This window comes from Drosophila tropicalis, unplaced genomic scaffold, assembly GCF_018151085.1.
Source record: "Drosophila tropicalis isolate 14030-0801.00 unplaced genomic scaffold, ASM1815108v1 contig_158, whole genome shotgun sequence".
NCBI lineage: Eukaryota > Metazoa > Arthropoda > Insecta > Diptera > Drosophilidae > Drosophila > Drosophila tropicalis.
Window position 1 is genome coordinate 9,793,626 of NW_027172602.1, and position 22,639 is coordinate 9,816,264.

Genomic DNA, 22,639 nt, shown 5'->3' on the forward strand with positions numbered 1-22,639 from the left:
AGATGACGCAACGAAAAAGAAATGTTCTCAAATCTGATTCTATAAAATTTTTTCGAAAATATCGTTTCACTTTTTCATAATACTTGGCTTTTTTTCATTTTAATAAATACAAAAAATTACTAACACTATTAATCAGAGTTGAGAACAGCAGACGGAGAACCAGTAAACCAATATTTATATGTAATTTCACTTTCAAGCTTACGAAGAAGTCACTAGAGTTTATAAAGAAAAAAATTAAGCTAATTTATAAGCTTAAGGTTTGAAAAAAAATTTCAAACACTAACTAGCTATTGAAATTTGGTTCTTTCGTATAAACTAAACCATATATATGTATGCGTATCAAAAAAAAAAAAATAGGTAAAATCAAACATGTAGTAGTTTTTTTTTCTGCTCTCATTTGCTCGTTAACTCTTATTGGTAAGAGAACTCCGAAATCGGTTGAATGCATGATAGTTTGAATTGTGGCGAATCAAATGTTTTTGTAGTAGCTCTTATTTTGGCATTCATTGAACATACATAAGTTTAAGCAAGTTTTTTTTGCATTCTCTCTCTCTCTATCTGCCTGTCTGTGTCTCCCGCGCTCTACACAGTTACATAGATTGTGATTTGGAATACTTTTAGTTCTGATGTTGTTTATATTAAATATAAATATATTTATATATCTATATATATATAGGTGTTTTTTTTTTTTTTTTTTTTTGAATGTAGTAGTGGTAGTGTGTATATGCATATGTATTAATTGTATTGTATTATAGCATAAACATAAATTAGAATTATTAGTCGATTTCTAGATGCACACAAAAAAAAACACAACAGAGAGAGAGAGAGAGAGAGAGAGAAAAGAAATTCAAATTATAAGAAAAATATAAAAAAAACTAGAGCTTTATGGTTGTTGTTGCTGCGGTTTTTTTTTTTTTGCTTCGTTTTCATTAATGAAGAGAGAGACTCTAAGACAAACAAAAAAATAAAATAATAATAAACCATAAGTATATAAGTATTAATAATAGTAGTATGTATATAAATGTTTAAATTTAATAATTATGTAAATTTGTTTGACAAAAAATACACTCTGCTATGTATGTATGTATGTATGCACGTAGTATGTATGTATGTATGTATGCACGTAGTATGTATATGTAAGTATGTATGTAAATAATGTAAACTTTATGCATATATATATGTGTGTTTTGTGTGTGTGTGTGTGTGTGTGTCTCTGTGTCTGTTTGTTGTTGCTGGTCGGTTGCTGGTTGATTGATACTATCTGCCATCTTCATGCAGGGTGGCGCCGTTGTAGGGGGGCGTGACAGATGCTCAACAATTTTTTTTCTAACCAAGAATGTAATTTGTTGGCCTCTGCCTTTTTTCATCTACGTCATCATTATATGTATATCATTCTCTTTCTTGGTTTATTCATGTTGTTGTTGTTGGTGTGTGTGTGTGTTGTTGTTGTTGATTTTTCTTTCAGCTCTCTCTCTCTTTTTAATAATTTAATTCTTAATTTTCTTTTCTGCTCTCTTTTACTGCATGTATGTATGTTTTTTTTTCTTTTAACGCGTATTTTTCTATGCTTTTTGTTTTGTTTTTTAATTTTTTTGTTTCCTTTGCGCTTTCGCTAGTTTTTGTTTTCTTGCTTAGTTTTTGTTTTTTTTTTTTTTTTTTTGTTTTTTTGGATAAGTAAATATTTCATTTCGTTCGATTTCTATCTCTGTATATATTTATGCGCATGTATATATGTATGTCTGTGTATTTTATGTGTGTGTGTGTGTATGTTGCGTGGTTGTGGTGTCTGTCTCTGCGGAGAACAAGGGGAGCTGCTCTAGCTTGGAGGATTAGAAGAGAAAGCAAAAGAAGTGCCAACCATCTCCCGCTTTCTGAGCTTTTCTTCTCTCTTTTTCTATTCTGCTTCTTTTTGCTTTTTGTTTTTTTATAGAGGGGCAAGCGCAGGGAGGGCGCAACCCCGTCATATATGAGAATGAACACTTCAATTCGCATGCCATTCGCCGCGATTGGCTCCACCACCGCCGCCACCGCCTCCGGTGTTGTTCGCATAATACGGCTTGCTCAGCTGGGAAGGATTCCCAGCCGCCGATGCGGATGATCCGCCACCGCCAGCTCCGCCACCAGCCCCACCTGGACCACCATTGCCACCATTATTGGCGCCGGGTGGTCCAACGGGAGCATTGTTGTTACCGGCACTGCCGGCACCACCACCGCCACCTGTCACTTGGCGCATGCTTTGAGCGCGCTGCGCTGCCGCCGCTGCTGCCTGATCCCTGTGCTGCTGCTGCTGTTGTTGTTGCTGCTGTTGTTGCTGCTGCTGCTGTGGATGCTGCGGGTAATTGTTGGGTCGTTGAATAGGGGTAGGATATCGTCCCTGACCGCCACCGCTTTGACCCACACTTCCAACACCGCCATTGCCCCCGCCGCCAACAATCTGGGAGCCGCCGCCACCACCTCCATTGCCGCTTCCCACCGGGCCATTTCCGCGTCCACCCAGGGCATTCATATTGGGTGGTCCATTGCCACCTGAACCGCCTTGGCGTTGTTGCTGCTGTTGTTGAGATTGTTGCTGTTGCTGCTGCTGCAGCACCTGGTTCTGTAGATCCCACTATAAAAGGAATAACAAGCAAATAAGAAACTTTCAATTTTGCTTTATATAAATAACACTTACCCCGCCATAGTTCTTATGATGCGGCGGACTTGGCTGCGACTGCACCTGCTTAGCTAGGCCTAGGCTCATGTCAGCACTCAGTGGACTCTTCAGTTGTCTGCCCATCTGGAAGATCAGGAGAAATATAAGGGATTTAACACAAATTTGGTACGAAAGTGAATCTCTTCATATTGATCCTCTCATCGTTGCAATCCATACAGATATTTACAGAATAAACAAATAATTTAACTAAAAAGTTGTTTTAGTTTCAATCACTGAACTCAAAGTCCTTATCCTTAAGGTTGTTGTTAGAACCCTTCATATTAATTATTGATCAAAATAAACCCATTTTTAACGTCTATATTCTATCTTTCTTTCTCTAAAAATAAATTTTAAAGAACGGCTTAAAAGCAACACAAAAACCAATTTATGGACATGCATCCATCCCAATATAGAATTTTTTAAGAAGAAAACTCAAAAAACAGAAGAATAAAATATATATAAACTATTAATTGATTACAATTTGTAATTGAAACATTTTGTGATATCGACGAATTACAAAAATTACTAATTATTGCTTTCGAATTGATGATAACAGGAAATCAAAATTTGGAAAAAACATATCATTGTTCTCATTCGTCATCGAATCTTTCTCAGTCATCATCTCACATATTGTTCTTGCTTTTAGTTTTTTCTTTTTAGTTTTCTGTCTTTAGTAGTGCTCTCTCTTGTCTCTCTTATCGCCTTACCGAGTCCTGCATGTGTCCCTGGGCCTGGCTATTCTTGAGATAAGCCGTCGCTCCGGGATTGGGTCCACCGCGGTATTGATTAATGTTAGCCGCCGTCAATAGCTGCGAGTTCATGAACTGCGCATTGAAATTGCCCATGGTATGCTGTGATTGCGGCGGACCAGGTGGTGGTCCATTGGAGCCTGGCGGCGGACCACCTTGGTGGCCGCCGTATAGTCCATAGTTTTGGCCACCGCCGCTACCTTGTGGTGGACCGCCATAGAACTGGGGTCCATTTGGGCCGCCGGGTGCTGAATTCGAGTAGTAGCTATTGGATTGCAATTGATGGGCGCCCAATGGTCCACCTTGTCCGGGATGCTGACTTGGCGGTGGGCCGGTATAAAGATTCATATACTGCTGGGCAGCGGTTGCATATGGTCCAGGACCGGGGCCAGGACCACCTGGTCCACCAAGACCACCCGGTCCGCCACCACCGCCGCCTCCCACAGATTTGGAGCCGATTGCCCCGATGCTCTGTTGGCTGGGACCAGCCTTACCCGCACCAGAAGACATCATCGAGCTGCTGTTTGATGAGATAATGGCCACCGATCCGTTCGGATTGCTTAGTTGCTGGGAATTGGGCGGTGGCGGTGGTTGCCCAAAAGGCCCCACCGATGGCCCGCCACCCAAACGGAACTGTGAAGACAGATTCGGGTACATGTCGGGCGTTGGCGCTGCCGGCGGCGGCGGCATATTACCGCCATGTGGCGTCTGCATGGCATACGCATTGAATGGTCCACCAGCTGCGGCGGCTGCCGCTGCTGCTGCCGCGGCTGCATAATGCCCCGGAAAATTGTGAGCTGCTGATGCTGCTGCCGCAACGGCTGCAGAATAGGCGGCCGGCGTGCTCGAATGTTCAATCGAATGGAATGAATACAGATTGGCACCCTGCGACCTGGGCGGCGGAATCGGTTGGGAGTTGAAGACCACAGCGGACTGGTGGCCAGCGGGTGGACTGGGAATTGTTGAAATGCCGCCGACGTTAAACTGGGGTGAAGCCTGATAGAAGGGCGGCTGTTGTTGCTGCTGCTGAGGAGGATGTGGTTGCTGCTGCTGTTGGCTGGGTGGTGGAGACATGCCCAAGACATGATGCTTGACCTTTTGTTGTTGCGGATGCTGCGCTTGCTGCTGCTGTTGTTGTTGTTGCTGCTGCTGTGGGCTAGGATAATCATCGGGCTGGAATTGCTGATCCAAAGAGCCGGAATCGAATGGAGATCCATGACCGCCGCCATATCCGCCATGTGCCCCTCCACCACCATGTCCAGCATGGCCATGACCACCATGGCCAGGACCTGGCGATGACAGCGGATGCTGCTGCGGTGGCGCCTGATGGTGGATCGAAATGGCATAATGTGGTGGCATCTGTTGCTGTGAGGCAGCCACTGCAGCTGCCACAAATGAGGCGGCTGTCATATGATTGCTGGAATCCTCTGGAACAGATTGTTGTTGCTGTTGTTGAACTTGTTGTTGGACTTGTTGCTGGACTTGTTGTTGCTGCTGTTGTTGTTGTTGCTGCTGCTGTTGCTCGCGTTGCACTTGATGTTGCTGTTGTTGCTGATGTTGTTGTTGCTGCTGCTGCTGTTGTTGTTGTTGCTGCTGCTGTTGCTGCTGCACCTGACTGGGCGCATTATCCGCCAAAGGCGTTGCAGATTCCCAAACTTTTTTCACGCTCGCTATCTTCATATTGAGATCGGCCGTGGAGTTACTTTGCTGTTGTTGCTGCTGATGTTGCTGATGCTGTTGATGTTGCTGTTGATGTTGCTGCTGTTGCTGATGTTGGCTAGCTGCCGATGAACTTTTGTCCACATCCACTACCTTGAGCGGATTGGGTGCACTTGTATCATCGCCAAAGGTGAAGCCCAGCTTCATATCCTGCTGATCCTCAACGGCATTGCTTGATGGTTTACCACAAAAACTCATCTGAGACAAAGCGCTGGAGAGACTGTCCACATTTACGGAAGCAACTCCTCCCGCCCCACCACCACCATTCCCAACTACGCTGCCAAGTGTATTGGGTTTGGTGACAACAGCAGCAGCTGCTGCCTGTTGTTGTTGTTTGTATGTGGAGTTCTCAAAAATAATTGTGTTGACTGGAGCACCAGCGTCAAGAAGAGTGGGCACTACTCCCAAGCCGCCCACACCCAAGCTCACTTTATCGCCAATGGCCATGGGCATCTTAAGCTTGTCCGATGACGCTGTTGCAATGGATGACGATGACGACGACGAGATTATGGACTCTGAAGTTGGTCCACCAGTTGCTCCGGTTGTCACCCCTCCCAGTGGAGGGTTTGTGTTTGTTGTTGTGGTTGCAGATGTTGCAGCCAATCCCGGCGGCAGGCGATTTTCTTTGCCCGCCTGCTCATCCTTGGCTAGGGCAGTGTGTTGTGTGGAAAGGAGGGCGGCCCCTGCTGAACAGGCGGCAGCGACAGACTTATCCTCGTCCTCCTTCTTTTTCTTTTCAATCGCATCCTTGTGGTCTTGTTCCTTATGGGCCTTACTCAGACCCGCACTTAATGCCAATTGATTCTGTTTGGTCTTATCCAAATCCGCATCGGATTCGGAATTGCGTTGCTGTTTGTTATACTCCTCATAGCCCAATCGTCCATATGATCGGCCTGGGGCACCACTGCCACCTGATGCTGATGATGTGGTGGTAGTTGATGACGATGAAGATGGTCCACCCTGTTGACGTCGATAGCCAGGAGCTGAGCCCGGACCTATGCCACTGGTGAGGCCACCGCGTCCACGGCGTGATGGTTCACCCCGTGGCGAAAAGCCAGCCTTTGTCGCTGAGCCAGAGGAATTCGATGAAGATGAGACTGCGGCAGATGCGGCGGCAGTGGTTGATGCAGTTGCTTGATCCTTGGGACTGCGTCGATAACATTCCTCCTCCACTTCTTCCGATTGCTCAGATTGTTCTCCACCGCTGCCATAATAGCGTCTTGACGTATTACGATTGCTACTCCAATCGCTGCTGCTGCGGCTCTGTTGGCCACGATGATAGCTGCTGTTGCCACCACCGCCACCACTGCTGGAGCCACCGCCAACACCTACATAGTTACGGCTATGTCCTCCTCGCCCAATAGGACCACCGCCTCTAGGGCTGGGGCGCTGTTTAGAAGCAGAGCTACCGCCACCTGCTGTCGAATGCAATTTCTCATCATCTTGCAATTGGGCTCCAGATGATTTGGAAGCAACGGTTCCGGAAAGTGACGTACGACCAGATTGCTGCTGCTGGTCCAACAGCAATAGGTCAGATGATGTCTGCTTCTCTTCTCCTATGGAAATTTGCTGTTGCTGCTTATCCTCTAGTTTATCATTCTCCGCACTTCTACGCAGAATTTGTGTGGGCATTATGGTATTTTCCTGCTGCTTCAGATGTTGCTGCTTCTGCTGTTGGGGTGAGGACGGTGTAAGTTGCTGTTGCTTACTGTTAGAAGAGGAGGTGGATGTTGCAGTCGTCACCGCCGCCGCCGCCGATCCCGGGGACGATTCCTCACTCAAGCTTGGCTGCCTAGCCGGACGTTGCAGAATCTTTATCTGAACAGCCGATTCATGACTATGGCTTGATGAGAAACTCTCTTCACTATGTCGATGATGCTTCTGTTGTTCGGCATCGGCTGTCTGCTCGGCCCAGGATGAACAAGAGGATGAATTGCCTCCAAGAACGACGCCATCGTCACCCGATGAAGAGACACTGATTTTACGATGAGAATTCTCTGAGATGCTGCGAGGCAAAGTCTGAGCTTGTCTGTAATCCTGATTGCGTGTGAATCGTGGCTCTGCCGATGCATTGCTACTACACTGATCCTGGTCAGCACTGGAGCTATCATGACGATTGCGACTGCCATAGCTACCCACACTGGCACCACGGGCATAGCCACCAGATATGCTCCGGCCGCCACTGGAATTCGAGTTGGTAGAGCCACTGACTGGTCCACCACTGCTGCCACCGACGCCGCCCTTTTGCAAGTAGCGGGAGCTGCTGTCAAAAGCGCTGCTCGCCGATGCGCTCTTTTCCAGTCGTGGAAGCTGTTGTTGTTGTTGTTGCTGCTGCTGCTGCTGACGTTGAAATCGTGGTGGTAAATTCGATTGGAAATGGGTTAAAAACACGGGCTTCTGGCCATAATCATTGCCACCGCCACCGGATGATGAATTTGAGGCGGCACTTCCTGCAACGCCGCCACCAGCTCCGCCTCCGCTTACTGCAGTGGATACTCCACTACCCAGACTCGAAATGCTTCCACGCGGACGACGCTGTCCTCCATTGCCGCCACTACCACTGCCAGCTTCATCTTCGCTATGATTGCTTAGAGCACCGCCGACAGCAGTGGTCGTTGCCAGGGCATTTTCGCTGGCAGAGGATATCGATGCAGTTGAAGAGGAGCTATTAGGTATGCCCCCTTCTTGAGATGCCACCGCCGCGGCTGCCGCTGCTGCTGCCGCCGCCGCTGCTTTCTTCATTTTCATTTCGAGCTCTTGTAGCTTCTTAGCTGCCGCCTGTTTACGCTCCATTTCGCGACGCTCTTCCTCCTCCTTGCGCTGCTTGACACGCTCATATACACTAGCATCTAGAGCTATGCCACCGGCGACATTGCCAGAACTACCGCGATGACCGTTCTGTTGGCGAACCACCTCTGGAGGATGCTGCTGTTGTTCTTGTACAGACGATGACTCCGTGGTGTTCGCCTGCCAGGTAGACGATGATGAAGACGAGGAAATTGATGAGGAGAGAATTTTGCGTTCATTTGATTGAATTTTGCCGCTTCCAGGTGGTGCTACTGCTGATGCTGTAGCCTGATGATCATCTGGTGTGGACTCATCATCGGAGAATGTCAGTTTCTTGGTATAATCAATGTCATCCTGTTTGGTCCAGCTATCATCCTTGGCAATGGCGTTCAAACGCTCCAAGTCCTCTTCACGTATAATGGGACGCTGCATTTGGGCCACTTCTGGTTCCACCACATAGTCCTTATCCTTGCGACCGTTTTCTTGCCGCTGTTGTTGTTGTTGCTGCTGTTGCTGTTGTTGCTGTTGATGATGGTGGTGTTGATGATGATGGTGATGAAGGGAAGGCTGGGGAGGTGTAGCCGAGCCGCCGCCACCCAGCATTGGTGGTGTTGTGGATCTTTTGGGTATGGCAGCAGCCGATCGAAATGAGCTGCCAGCGATTCCCATTGAGGGAGAGGCAGATCGGGTGCCCACCATTATGCCATTCTGATATGGCGCTTGAACACCACCACCAGCATGCGACAATGTTTCGATTTGGCCACCAACACCTGAGCCGCTGCCTTGTCCTGCCGGAAGTGGACCACCGCCGCTGCGCATAAATGAGGGCATTAATGATAGTATGGGTAAAGGAACGGCTCCTCCGCTAGCTCCACCACCACTCCCGCCCCCACCACCTGGACCGCCATTGCCCTGATGGTGGCCCTGGCCCTGTTGGTTCAGGGCCAACTCTGAGTTGGCTGCCGCAGCTGCTGCTGCCTCTTTCGCTGCCTTTTCTTGTTGCTGAAGCCAAGCAGCCGTGTCGTTCTGCGGGCGCAGACTTAACTCGCCGAGATCTCCGCCACCACCGCCTCCGCCGTCGTCGTTCCCATCTCTGTAATCCCGATGCGAGGATGACGAATGATGGCCATATCTGCCACCGCCGCTTCCGCCGTGATGATAATCTCGATGATGGCCATGATGTGGATGATGTTGCTGTTGCTGCTGTGAATGGTGATGATGGTGATTCTGCTGATGTGGATGATGCTGCTGCTGTTGCTGATGGTGATGATGCTGGATCTGGTAATTGCCCTTGCCGGAGCCTGCACCTGAATTGGATGCTCCTTGTGATCCACCACCACCACTTCCACCGCCACTGCCGCCGCCACCACCACCACCAACTGTGCCATCGAGTGTGGGGAATTCGAATTGGAATTGCGGACTCTGATAATGTGGCACCACTTGAGCCTGAGTCTGGTTTTGACGGCCATAATGATGGCTTGTGCCACGCTCGTGACCTGTGGTTATAGCTGACCATGTCTTGGGCGAGTTTAACGATGAAGTTGCTCCACCACCACCGCCTCCTGCCGACGAGGAGTTATTTATAAGCTTAAAGTTTTTGTTGTTTGAACTCGAGTTGTTGTTGCTGTTGTTACTTGACGAAGCGTTGTTGTTACTGTTATTATATTTGGAGTTATTTTGCTGGTGATGTGGATGATGCTGCTGCTGCTGTTGTTGATGCGTGGGCAAAGGTCCTGCTGCAGCTCCTGTTCCTGCTGCACCTCCTCCTCCTGCTCCGCCTACACCGTGGGCAGTGCTATTACTGTGGCTAGTGTTTGATCCTGCTGGGCCCGCTCCACCTGCTCCTGTGGCTCCTCCTGCGATTTCCAAAATAAAACAACAAAAAAATATACATATACAAACTATGCACACAACGAAAGGAATTTCAGAATTCCTAACCCACCTTCAACTGCGGCTAGGAGATTGTTGTTATTGCTGCTGCTACTTCTGCTGTTGCTGCTGCTGCTGCTGGTATTGCTGCTGGTACTGCTGGTCGTGTTATTGGTCTCGGCCTTTAGGGATGGCAAATTGGCTGGTGGTCGCCTAGCGGACGGCACTTTACCCAAAATTTGCATTCCATGTTTACGCGGCACTTGATTTTTTTGTGCAGATGGTTCACTCGATTCGCCCTGCATGTACATTAGATAAAAAAGACAAACAAATATTCATACATGAGCTCCAACTTTAAATATGAGTGTTAATTTAAAACCACGGAGATTGTATACTCTTGTTGTGTCCAAAGTCGACATTATGTAAGCAAAATGGTCAATCAAATGTCTCGACAAAAATAAAGAGTAGGGCTCGTAGCAAATCTGGAGTGACTCTTGTTCTAAATAGATAAATTCATCAATAGATATAAAATAAAAGTATGATGTTTTACTATGAGTTTAATAGACAAAAAAAAAACACCAGACATGTTTTTTTTTTTTTATTATATGCAAACCAACTGCTATGTCAGTCGAAGTTGGCCCAAATTAAAGATAATTTCAAGTTTAATATGCTAAAAATTTGATTTTGCCAGGAGACTTGGTCGGGATATACTTAGGTGGAGGTGTAATTATTTGACAAAAAAAAAAAAAAAAAAAGGATGACAAAAAGGAATAATAATTAGTGGAAAATGTGTAACCAGTGTGGCCACATCTCTTAATAATAAGCAAGTAAAACAAAATTAGATTCTTGCATCCCTGCTGTAATCTACTAACAGCTTCTCTACTATAGGTTGATCTGTTTTTTTCCAGTCCCTCTTTCTCTCTTTCACTCGCACTCCTTTAATATTATAAGGATTAAACCCATTCTTGACAATTTTCGTAATTTTTTTTGGATACTTACACGACTATTCTTATACATGCGATTTATATCCAACGCTGTAAATCTGGGCTTGGCATTTCGCTCTCCCCTACTTCCCCCAGTGTACTCATGCTGCCAATAGATCCTCATTAGCGTTAGCTTCCTTGACGCCGCCGCCGCGTTCCTCTCTTTTGCTGACACTGATCACTGGCTTTTGTTGTATTTATTATTGCTGTTGCGGTTTGACAATCGTTTTTTGTTTATTTGTTTGAGGATTTTCTCTTCTTCAGTCTTCTATGTAGAGCTGAAAATAAAAGCAAGGGTCCCTCCCACAAGGGAAGAGAGAGAAAAATAATATTTAAAAAAAGAAAATCATTTGTTTAAAAATGTTTGCTTCTTTATTTTTTTTTTTTGGTTTTTTTTGTTTTGATATATTGCATGGTTTAAGCCATGAAGTCGAATCGCCCTCTCCTCCCCTCTTTTAATCTTGTCATACACCACCCACACTCACACGTATTTGTGCGTGTGAGCAGGCTAGCCTGAAGCCTGAGTGTTGGCAAGTCAGACCAGTGCTAGAGCGAGATGGCTAGACAAATCAAACGCGTTCAGTAGGCAAGAGCTGCGAAAGAAGTGTTCTTTTTTTTGCGGTGGCGTCTTGTAATAATTGGAGGCAGGAGAACAATGGCTGACAATTGCAGCAACAACACACAGCTACAAAGACAATCAAAAGCAAGGGCTCTTGTTTTTGTAATGCTTGGCAACAATTCTTTTGCTTTTTTATGAAATACCAACAAATTTACTACTACACGTCGCTATGCATAAACAGTAGCACAAGTTAATTATTATTTAATCTTTAATTTTGTATTTCAATATTATAAAATAAAAAAAAGAAAAAAACGCACTGTAAAATATACCGTTCAAACGCCACACACACGCACACACGGCCACTAGTAAATGGTTTGGGGGAAAATGCAGCACAAAAAAATTGTTTGTATGTACATACATACATACAAATATATACAAATTTAGCATTCGCTATTAATGAAATATAGACACACGCACACAGGTACACAATAAGGAAGTTGAATAAAATGCTTACGTTCGTAATGTAACGTACTAATTTTTTCCCCCGTTTTTTGTTTAACAAAAAACGTCTCTCTCGATTTTTGCTTTTTAACAAAGTTTTGCCGCTGCTGCTTCTTCTACCTCTTTTCGCATGTATATATGTATGTATTCATATGTGTATGAGTGTGGCCATGGCGTTGCCATATCGTCAGAAAACATGAAAATTATTTCAGAAAAAATTGAAATGTTGGCAATACATGATGAATACTTTATAAATAAATAATTAAAATCATTTAATGTGGAACCTAATAATTGTAGAGCGAAATAAAATCGAACCTATTTTCTTTTGTTTGGTTTTGTTAATTGCACACACACATTCACGCATGCACACTTAATACTTAAACATTGCAAAAAAAAAAAAAAAAACCTGCAGTTGCCGCTACCCGCCACCAACAAATTTCTATTGCCTGGCTGGCCAAGAGCTAGAGCGAGATAACACGAACGTTTGCGCTGCATGGCATTCTCAAGCAATAAATTTCCAACGTAGACCAAAATTTCCTATAAGTTAAATTTAATTGGAAATTTGCCGCCTGGCAAACAACAGCAGCTGCTTTTATTCATGTAATTTGTAACTTAAACATTTAGTATAAACAGATTAGCAAATTCTATGAATGTTTGCTTTGTTTCCATGAAACAAAAGAACGCAAGAGAACGAGGCGGCATATGTAGAGTAGCGCTTACCCTTTTACACCCAAGTTCGTTGCTCCTTGGCTCCTTTTTTTCTTTTTCCACTCGGCCAAATACACAAATCTAACCAAACAAATTAAAATGCTATATATTTTTGTTGTTACTGTCGAATGCAGCTCCGTAAACGAAGGCGTATGACAAATTCTGGCAATTCTATTGGATTTTAGTTAAATTTTTTCTCGATTACTTCTGCTCTCTCTCTCTCCCTCAATTTTCTTGATTTTCTCTGTTCTTGTTCGACTCTTGGTTTGACGTTGTGTTGTGCTGGCTGTGGGCTCTTTCTCTCTCCCTCTCACGCCGTGTCGTCTTTCTTCTTCTTCTGCTTCTTTTTTTTGCAAGTGTATGGTTAGGAAGGGAGAGGAAAGAAGAAAATGATGTACGGAAACTCGTTTGAATCACACTTTTTTCTTCTCAAATTGGAATTTTATTTCAATTGTTGCACACACACACACACACACGTACGCACGAATTGATTTTAGGCGCCCGATTGCAGCAGGCTGGGTAGTAATAAAAATATTTCAATAACTTGCTTTGCTTTGTTTTCACGTAATACGTAATTGTCCAGTTAGTTTAAAATCGTATGTATTATTTTTTTGCCATTTCGCGGCAAGCGTTGCCAGATCTAGCCAGATAAATTTGGCGATGGGAATAAGGGCTGCAACGCACTGGGAGTGTGCGTTATCGATGTCAAAGTGTCGTTAGATATGGAAAACTATTAGGAGTGGAGCCAGACGATAGTTAGTTCAAATGACACTGTCAGTGTCACAAAAGGCATTAAAGTTCAGATAATTGATTTACATTTTAAAACTTAATAGGCGTTGAAATATTTATCTGTTATCTATAACTCAAAAACGTTTTCAAAATCTCACTATTGAAGCGAATGCAATCATCGATAGACGTGTAAACATTTTAAATACAGCGCTGCCAACTCTTTGCATGGGCCAACTGTGGAACATGAATGTAGATAATAATTGACTTATTGTTATTACAAGAAAACAAAAAACAAAAAAAATCAAAATAGAAAAAATAATAAGAGAAACAGCGAAATCTCTTTTATGGTTTTTAATTTTTTTGTGTAGAGATTGAGTAGAAACGATGATATGTCGTTTGTGCTTGCGGAGCATAAATGCCAACACTGCCGTTTTCCTATTTGAGACCAACGAAACTCTGGCGGAGACGAGGCTGGTCAAGATGATAGCTAAATTTCTTCAACTAGAGGTAAGATCATGGTGGAGGAGAGGACAAAGCAAAATTGATTTTAAATTCGTTTTCAGATTATGCCGGATGACAGCATCTCGACCAGCGTTTGTACCGTATGCTGCGAGCACCTGGAGGATTTCAATAGCTTTTGGCAGTTGGTGGAGCAAAAACAGGGAACTTTAAAAAAGGAATTTCTTACTGTGGATGTAGACTGTGGAGTCATGAAATGGTCTTCAGGTGTTGGGGATATGGATGTGGTCGACGTTAATGCTGATGAATTGCCCGTAGTGAGTGTAAATATGCATGAGGATGAGAAGCCGCTGCCGCTCGATATGCACAATCTAAGTCTGCTGGGCAGCGTCTTGGATGTTAATGTCGATGGGCAGAACGAGGAGCTAGAACAAGAGATGTCATCAGTGTTGATTAAAAAACAAAAGCCAGACTATAACTCTGATGAGAACGAAGATGAGGAAGACGGAGAGGATGCGGATGGGGAAGACGAAAAACCCATGATTGAGGCTAGTGGAAGTGAATTTGGAGAAGCAGACATGGTAGATGCAGAACAACTAGAAGATGATTCTTCGGATGGTAAGATTAAAATCTAATTTCACTTATTTAACTTGATATAAAAATTGGTTTTTAATCTAGATGAGCCTTTGGTTAAACTAGTAATGCAGTCCAATAACCTCAAGCCCAAACGAAAATATACGAAGAACAAACAACGCCTAAGTCTTGCCATGGAACTGAAAGACTTACTCAATGAAGATTGCTCCAATAAATCATTGTCACACCGTCGCCGCAAGGTAGCTCAACCAGCTCGCCGGGACAGTCCAACTGAAACACAGGAGAGCGAACTCCAAGCGGCATTGGAGCGCAAACCAAAAGGCTGCTCTAGGGCCCAATTGACCAAACGATATGAGGAGGTCATTGCCAGCTATATGAGTGCCAATTGTGATCTCTGTGATTTTAGTGGCAAATTCCTATCCGAACTAAAGACGCATTTCCAAGAGGTGCATCAGCGGGAGTTTTATATTAAATGCTGCAATAAAATATTCACAAGGGCCTCCAAGCTAATGGATCACATACGAAAGCATGTCAATCCCAAGCTTTTTACGTGAGTTACCTTTATTTTTTTCTTTGTTAAAAGGAGCAACTAGAGAATTACAACTATGACTTATTTTTATTTAGCTGTTCGATTTGCAACAAATCGCTAAATTCACAGGATTATCTGGCCACTCACATTGAGACCGTGCACAATAAAGTGGATCAAATTGGCAAAGTGTTGAAATTTCCATGTCCCAAATGTGAGCGAACTTTTAGCAGTGAGCGGCGTTTGTCAAATCATTTGGCCAAACATGATACGGATCAATTGGAACATAGTTGCGATATATGCCAAAAGAGGTAAGAGATTCTAGTACCATTTTCTTCTCGCTCTTTTTCATGCTTTTTCTCTCTCTCTCTCTCAAAAACACTCTTTTTGCAGCTTTGCCAATGTCCATCGCCTGCGCCGTCACAAACAATCCATACACGAAGATCTTCATCCACACGTTTGTGATATTTGTGGCAAGAAATTTAAATTCAAACCATCATTTGAGCGTCATCTGCTTGAGCATCAGGGTGTGGTTGCACCAGCCATGGAGTGCACCATTTGCGGTGTTTGGCTAAAAAATGAGCACAGCTTGCGTTTACATCGATTTACCCATGACAATACCGACACGATTTGTCCACATTGCTCCAAAACCTGTACATCTCGCACAGCATTGCGTGCCCATATCAAATATGCCCATAAATTGACCACAAATCTACAGTGTACATATTGCGATAAGAGTTTCAAACAACAGCGAAATTTGGATGAACATATGGCCATTCATACGGGTCTCCAGCTATACAATTGTCCCCACTGCCCCAAGGAATGCCGTTCGCGTTCCAATATGTATGTTCATATCAAGCAAAGGCATGCGGACGAATGGCTAAAAGCCAAAATGGCTCGTTCTCATAATCCGCAATTAAAACCGCATACTCAAAGCTGAAAGAACATAGCATAACCAGTTAGATTTAATATTGGTTAATAATATAGTACTATAAAAATTCAAATCAGATATGCTCCCCTCCTTCCTGATGTATATAAAATCTACCGCAGCTTCATATATAGAAGTCGTACAGCACAGTAAAAATGGATTATTTTTTTTTTTTTCATGAAATGTCTGTAACATATAAAAACAATGTGCATATATACCGTCAGGTTGTAATATAACATAAAACTTGAGTTTTACTCATCAAAAACGTGAAGAAGAAATCTGGGATATTTTACTTTACTGACTGGAAAATCCTTTTGCTATTTTAACTTTAAATCATTTGAAAAGTCTAGAGCAACTGAAAAACTCAAATCCAAATACGATCTAAGAAGATTTAAGGATAGATTAGCTAATGAGATCAATTTTTTTTGGTTAGATTCTTTCAACTAAACCAATTATTTATATATGTACGTACATATTTCAAACTGATTGACAGGCATGAGACATTCCGCGCCAGTCACCCATTCATTTGGTTTAAAAACATTCCAAAAATTACAGGGGGAGAGAGCCAACCTTTTGAAATCAGTTGTCCCTCCGGTTCTCCTGCCTGTCAATGGCAGCTTTGCTAAATCTCATCTAATTGTTGGTTTACAAAAACTAAAATACTCTCCTCCTTGGCTTAGAAGCCACACAGACTCATTAAAATTATAGCATGCCAGCAGGTTCAGGCTCATTCATAGGAAAGGCAAAATCCGCCCACAATGCACGGCAAATCAAACTGAAAGGTGAACAATAAAAAATGAAGAGGAAAACAAAAAAACAACAGAGGAAATAATTGAATACCCTTACAGATTCGAGAATTGTAATTTATCCCTTGCATAGGTTTATATATTTATATAAGGATTCAATCCTTCGGCTTTCCGCAGTAATAGAACTTAATAATATCCTATAAATCTTATACTTAGATCAAAGGTATAAGTAATGAACTAAAATTCTTTATATGTTGAACTTCCTTTAAGGATTGGTGATGATTGGATAAATTTTAGTTCATGATTGATTTTAAGGATGTTCAAGTGGTTGATTCTTTGTCAAGATTTTGATTTGAAAGTTCTCATTTATATAGGAAAGGTTCGTTCTTTAAGTATAATCCATAAGGATGATTTGTGTTCTCGATTTATTTGATTTGCTTTTCTAATGCAAATAAAAAATGAATATGCCCAAATTTTGCCAGGGGTATGAAAATTTGTTTAATTGCACAGAAAAAAATCCTTTGAAAGGCAATGCAAGCCGCACCCCCATCATTAGGTATTCCATGCTTTATATATATAGGGCAGGAGTGCACTGGCCAGCCCAGATAAGCTAATAATCTTCTCAAGCATGGACGATACTTATTTTCTTCGCGTACAGATTTTTGTGTTCAGCATAATGGGCATCGATTTATGGCATGCTCGACCGCATAAGGATCGACAATGGTGGACATTTATCACAATGGGACTATTGGCCGCGTTTTTGGTGCCCATGTTCTTTGCGGCCAGGAATAATGTGACCAACGTGAGCCTTATGTCCGATGCCATGGGTTCATTGGTGGCCTCCAGTCTGACGGTTATCAAATATATATTATTTCTCTACTATCGCAAAGAGTTTGTTGGTCTTATCTATCGCATACGCGACATATTGGATCAGGGTAAGATTAGAATATGACCATGTCCATGTATTGGCAAGCTCAATCTTTTCATCTTTCATCCCGCGTAGAGCTCACCGTTTGGCCGGATGCATCTGTCATTATTGAGGAGGAGAATCGCAACGATCAATTGCTTAGTCTAACGTATACACGTTGCTATATTTTGGCTGGAGTTTTTGCCTCCACCAAGCCAGTTGTCATAATGGCCGTGGAATATTTACGCTGGGGAAGCATTGAACTGGAATTACCACATAAGGGTGCCTATCCATGGGACATTAACAGCATGTGGTACTATGTGCCCACCTATTTCTGGAACGTGGCGGCCAGTTATAGTGCTGTCACAATGGCATTATGTGTGGACACATTGCTCTTCTCATTCACCTACAATGTGTGTGCCATATTCAAAATAGCCAAACACCGTGTCATCCATTTGTCAGCAATGGAACAGAGCTCAAATGGAGAACTATCTGCCCTCATTCAGATATTGCAATTGCATCAGAAGGCCTTACATATCTCACAGCAATTATCTAGCTATTATCGTCCACTCATATTTATGCAATTCTTTGCCTCTGCCCTGCAATTATGTTTCCTTGGCTATCAGGTGGCCGATTTGTTTCCCAAGCCCCTATCCATTTATTTCATATCATTTGGTGGCTCAATATTAATTGCCCTTTTTATCTATTCCCATTGCGGTGAGAATATTAAAAAGACGAGCATTGAGTTTGCCGATGGCATCTATGAGAGCAATTGGATGGATTTTGCTCCGTCAACCAAAAAGGTATTACTGATTGCGGCCATGCGATCCCAAAGACCATGTAATATGGATGGATATTTCTTTGAAGCCAGCATGGCAACATTTTCAGCGGTAAGTTTCTGATTGAATAAGCGAAATCAATCAATATATGTATATGTACATATATACAATGTATATACTTATAATTTCAGATTGTCCGTACGGCAATGTCATACATCATGATGTTGCGTTCGTTTAGTGCTTAGTCTCGCCATCGAAGTAAATCTCTGCTTTTGTCCTTGTCCTTGTTTTTGTTCCTGCTCTTGGTTGCGGAGTTTGATTATGATGATGATGATGATGATGCCTGTCGCTTCGCATTTGCCGCCTCAATTTGTTGTCTCCACACATATAAATTTATAAAATGGAATATAAAAACCAAAATCGAGACGAAAGTTAAAAATAAGTTTGAACCAGATGTTTTCGCAACCCCCTACCTATGTCTTTGGGTATAAAGCTATGAGGCTTAATTTTAAGCACCCAGAGGTTTCTTCATGCAGGAGGGGTGGCCGTCAAAGGACATTTGTCTGTACATGGAGAAAAATGTTCCAAAATGTCCCCCGCTTAGCTCTATTTTGTTTAATTGTAACTCAATCTGAATTTGTTGATTTCTGAGAATTTTTTCAAGGTTAACTATTTAATATTGATCATTATATAAATGTTTATATATGTATTTATATGGATGTTAAATTTTTTTATTAAAAAATAATTCGATTCAGAAAGAAATTTGTAAGATCCTTAAGACTTCTTCAAAAAAACCGGATCGAATAATTTGAGACTAGGTATTTCGCCTAAAAAAATTATGAAATAAGCTAAATTTTCATCCCAAGAACCAAGTTTTTAGGTCAAAACCAATGAATTTTTGTCCCTTTTTAGTTTGTGTGTGAAAGGGTATCTTTCAATCGTCTTAAAATTGTTTTAACGGGCCAGGTTATATGCAAGTGTTGAAAAGCAATAATAACATTAAATAGTTTGATGAGCTTATATCGCTTCGTACTTGAAAGTGAAAGAGACAGGGAGAGAGAGAAAGGGAGAGGGTGAGAGAAGGGAAGGGAAAACCTTTGATGATTTTTCTCTTTGGAGCACTTCTTTGTTGCCCTTCGTATCGTTTGATTGATGATAAAGTAACAGCAATGGTAAACAAGGTGCATATATATCTATAAGTGGGTAAATCAAGTGATGCAAGTGGTGGAATGTCCTTGGACGGAGAGGCGAAATCAGTGCCGGATTATGTATCAATATTCTTCTTAACTTAAGATTAGAAAAACTACGCGATATTTGTCTCTTTCTTTCTTTTCAACAAAAAACAATTATACCTTAATATGGGTCAAGTTAAACTTCTCTAGAGGGCTGCGGGAGACCTGCTAGATGGCTGGTCCGGCACTGGGCACAAACCAATTTGTGGCTGCACTTTCGTTCCTTACGCTTATTGCACTTTGATTGCAAGTATTACATAAACTCGTTGGCTCGATGTTGATTGCGTCTTTTGCCCACTTTTATGTAATGAGACATTTTTGTTTGAATTTAAATTACTTCAGAGTCGTCAATACGTTGATGAAATTGTTGTCCTGATAAGGTAATCTAGTTTAGAAGAGTTTTCCTAGACGGACAATGGTTATGGTTAATTTTATATTTCCGTTAAAAGAAATTCAATTGATTACATATTTCTATTTCCGCTATGAGTAATTTTGTCGGGTCTCTTGTCCATGATTTATGACACAAGCGGAAAAGTCGAAGAACCGCACCCACAGCCACAGCCACCACCACCCCCAAAAGGGCAAATCCAAAAGTTGTCTCTTACTTTCCCTTTTTCACTTTTGGAATTGGCATAAATAAAATTTGCAAAAATAAACAGGAAATGGAAAAAGGAAGCCCTAAAGTTTTACACTTGGGGAATCCGGAGTCAAAGGCAGTGTTAAGTGAAGGGCAGCGGAACAGAAAGAGAGGGAGCGCAAGGGATATCCTTGCCGTTGAGTCAATTAGCGAGCTATAAATAACCCATCTATATACAAAGCAAAGGCAGCATCTCCTTCATTTTGCGAATGCACCCAAAATGAGAGAATATTCCATTCCAATTGTCCTGCCGTGTGTGATAGCAATGCCAAAGCAGGCCAAGCCGAGCCGAGCCGAGCCGAGCCGAGCCGAACCGAAGCAACACAGCTAAACAATCGAAATAGAGAGAGAGAGAGAGAGAGAGAGAGAGAGAGAGAGAGAGAGAGAGAGAGAGAGAGAGAGAGAGAGAGAGAGAGAGAGAGAGAGAGAGAGAGAGAGAGAGAGAGAGAGAGAGAGAGAGAGAGAGAGAGAGAGAGAGAGAGAGAGAGAGAGAGAGAGAGAGAGAGAGAGAGAGAGAGAGAGAGGGGGGAGAGAGAGAGAGAGGAGGTGTTGCAAAGGATCCTTGATAGAAGGGTATTGCTTTTTGCTTTAATTATGACAAATTGGACTGCAGACACCAATGCGACTCCCCTTTACCCCTGTCTATCATTCGCGAGGCTTTCAAAATAATGCTGCTAAAATAATTGGTAAACCATTTAAAAATCTTAACCTTCATCTTTCTTGAACTTATTAAACACAGTGGTAAACTCATCAGAAATTTTTGATCGAAAACATGTGGAATTTTCATCGATATGGCCCATTGTACTTAGCAGTATTGGAAAGTTGTTTTCGAAAAAAAGTAATCAAAGCAAGCTTCGAAAAGTCATGCCCATTCCGTTTCCCTGACCAAATACGCATTCAGAGCATTCACTTTGAACACTACACACGTTTAGCTGATTTGCTTGGCGAAATAATAAAATCAGAATATTCTGGAATAAATCGAGCATTATGGGTAAGTCATAACTTGTGAAGGATTTTGTTTTACTTTTATCTAACTCTCTCTCTCTCTCTCTCTTCTACATTTAGATAAATACAAATTGAAATTCTCTGGCTGTTGCAAGCTCACTGATGATCAGCTGTCCGAGGTCTACAACTTGGATCTGCTTAGCGATGAGGAACTGGCCTCAGTGGACTTGGAGCGTAAATCGCTGATCGATGACTATCGTCATTTGCATGAATTGTCCATGGCACATCAACAGGAACAGGAACGGATCAAGAAGATGGAATTGCAACAGCAACGCGATAAAGAACTGGAGCTGCAGCGTCAAAAGGAATCTGCTTTGAAACGTATAACAGTGCCGGAGGGGTCGAAGGAAAAAGAAATGACCCCAGAGTCGGCACGTCTTTCGGATCTTTTGCGTTTCGATCCAGTTGCTCAAAATAAGGCCAAGAAACGTAAAATTCATACTTTTGAAGAAGTCGATGACGATGAAACGGAGGACGATAACGATGACTACGGCGATTTCGATTTCGATGACGATGACGATTACGACGACGACGACGACGAGTACGGGTACGAGTACGGGTACGAGTACGGGTACGAGTACGATGAGTATGACTCTGACTACTATTTTGAATCAGATAGAACTTTCGATGTTCAGTTTTTACCAGAGATAATTTGACCTGTTTTTCATCCATACACATCGCAGTTTTCTATACACATTAATTATATACATATGTCTACTACATTTTATATTCCATCAATTAGATGTGTAGAAAAAGCAAATGATGCATAAACCTGAATTAGCAAACCTCTCATTTTGTTTTCTTTTTATAGTCGAGTCGAACTACATTATTAGTTTTAAGTAAAATTTCAACTTCTAATTGTAAGATATTAATTTTAGCCATTTATGTACTTCAACAAAGTCCTTAATAATTGGACAGGCTACACATTGTATAAGAATCTTAAGCCTCTATATCCTTTCGAGAGCTTCGGGAAATCGAATCGAATTGAATCTTGATCTAATATTTTCTTTTTTGTTTGCAGAGGGTATTATAAAATTTGTCAAATGTTTGTAACGCACAGAAAGAGACGCTTCCGACCGCATAAAGTATATATATTCATAATCAGCATGAGAAGCTGAGTCGATAAAGCCATGTCCGTCTGTGCAAATTAAATTCACGCCGCCATCTGAAGAGCTATCAGGATGAAACTTGATATTTGAGCTGCTTATAGCCCGGAGCAGATAAAGTATGAAAATTGCCAGGATCGGACAACTATGTATATCATATAGTTCTAGAAGAAACATAGATGAAGAACTTGGTGTATCCAGCCTACTACTTCATTGCTTGAAATCAACAGAGCAGCTGAGCACACGTATACACACACATACGCAACGCTACATAAACTGCATGTGTATGCGTTTCAATCGCAGCATGCAGCATGGGGAAGAAAAGGAAGAAATGAAAATTATACTTGGAAGGGTTTGTCTGTGCATTGATACAGAAAAAGAATTTGGAGCAAGTAAAAATATTAGGGCCAAGCCCAAGCCGAAG

General features: G+C 42.5%; 4 protein-coding genes and 1 long non-coding RNA gene across 7 annotated transcripts; 3 read left to right on the forward strand and 2 right to left on the reverse strand.

Annotated features, from left to right (window-relative positions):
- Positions 1–991: 991 nt before the first annotated feature.
- On the reverse strand, positions 992–13,190 carry nocte (no circadian temperature entrainment). 3 transcript variants are annotated; one of them, XM_068302798.1, is made up of 6 exons: positions 12,580–13,190; positions 10,816–11,077; positions 9,890–10,115; positions 3,400–9,803; positions 2,672–2,776; positions 992–2,608 (listed from the first exon to the last, which is right to left on the reverse strand). In XM_068302798.1, the coding sequence occupies exons 2-6, from the start codon at positions 10,921–10,923 to the stop codon at positions 1,982–1,984; spliced, it is 7,470 nt and encodes a 2,489-aa protein (XP_068158899.1). In that variant the 5' UTR covers positions 10,924–11,077; positions 12,580–13,190; the 3' UTR covers positions 992–1,981. The 3 variants fall into 3 exon arrangements, with proteins under 3 accessions (XP_068158899.1, XP_068158901.1, XP_068158900.1); XM_068302800.1 differs by lacking the exon at positions 12,580–13,190 and adding an exon at positions 11,891–11,981; XM_068302799.1 differs by lacking the exon at positions 12,580–13,190 and adding an exon at positions 11,873–11,981.
- Positions 13,191–13,510: 320 nt separating this feature from the next.
- LOC137586688 (transcription factor grauzone) lies at positions 13,511–16,046 on the forward strand. The gene is made up of 5 exons (XM_068302818.1): positions 13,511–13,803; positions 13,860–14,373; positions 14,434–14,899; positions 14,974–15,186; positions 15,269–16,046. The coding sequence occupies exons 1-5, from the start codon at positions 13,681–13,683 to the stop codon at positions 15,813–15,815; spliced, it is 1,863 nt and encodes a 620-aa protein (XP_068158919.1). The 5' UTR covers positions 13,511–13,680; the 3' UTR covers positions 15,816–16,046.
- Positions 16,047–17,022: 976 nt separating this feature from the next.
- On the reverse strand, positions 17,023–18,818 carry LOC137586716 (uncharacterized). The gene is made up of 2 exons (XR_011033820.1): positions 18,709–18,818; positions 17,023–18,612 (listed from the first exon to the last, which is right to left on the reverse strand). It is a non-coding gene; the product is annotated as an uncharacterized lncRNA (long non-coding RNA).
- On the forward strand, positions 17,137–18,699 carry Or9a (Odorant receptor 9a). The gene is made up of 3 exons (XM_068302828.1): positions 17,137–17,484; positions 17,553–18,346; positions 18,427–18,699. The coding sequence occupies exons 1-3, from the start codon at positions 17,178–17,180 to the stop codon at positions 18,478–18,480; spliced, it is 1,155 nt and encodes a 384-aa protein (XP_068158929.1). The 5' UTR covers positions 17,137–17,177; the 3' UTR covers positions 18,481–18,699.
- Positions 18,819–21,007: 2,189 nt separating the features above from the next.
- Positions 21,008–21,894, forward strand: LOC137586704 (microfibrillar-associated protein 1-like). The gene is made up of 2 exons (XM_068302835.1): positions 21,008–21,095; positions 21,170–21,894. The coding sequence occupies exons 1-2, from the start codon at positions 21,092–21,094 to the stop codon at positions 21,763–21,765; spliced, it is 600 nt and encodes a 199-aa protein (XP_068158936.1). The 5' UTR covers positions 21,008–21,091; the 3' UTR covers positions 21,766–21,894.
- The last annotated feature ends 745 nt before the right edge of the window (positions 21,895–22,639 follow it).

Coding starts and splice junctions, on each gene's coding strand:
- Or9a (XM_068302828.1), top strand. CDS start 17,178: ATGGACGATACTTATTTTCTTCGCGTACAGATTTTTGTGTTCAGCATA. Junction 17,485..17,552: donor ACGCGACATATTGGATCAGG/GTAAGATTAGAA, acceptor CATCCCGCGTAG/AGCTCACCGTTTGGCCGGAT. Junction 18,347..18,426: donor GCATGGCAACATTTTCAGCG/GTAAGTTTCTGA, acceptor TTATAATTTCAG/ATTGTCCGTACGGCAATGTC.
- nocte (XM_068302798.1), bottom strand. CDS start 10,923: ATGAGGATCTATTGGCAGCATGAGTACACTGGGGGAAGTAGGGGAGAG. Junction 10,116..10,815: donor GCATGTATAAGAATAGTCGT/GTAAGTATCCAA, acceptor ATGTACATGCAG/GGCGAATCGAGTGAACCATC. Junction 2,609..2,671: donor ATCATAAGAACTATGGCGGG/GTAAGTGTTATT, acceptor TTCCTTTTATAG/TGGGATCTACAGAACCAGGT.
- LOC137586688 (XM_068302818.1), top strand. CDS start 13,681: ATGATATGTCGTTTGTGCTTGCGGAGCATAAATGCCAACACTGCCGTT. Junction 14,374..14,433: donor AGAAGATGATTCTTCGGATG/GTAAGATTAAAA, acceptor TTTTTAATCTAG/ATGAGCCTTTGGTTAAACTA. Junction 14,900..14,973: donor GTCAATCCCAAGCTTTTTAC/GTGAGTTACCTT, acceptor ATTTTTATTTAG/CTGTTCGATTTGCAACAAAT.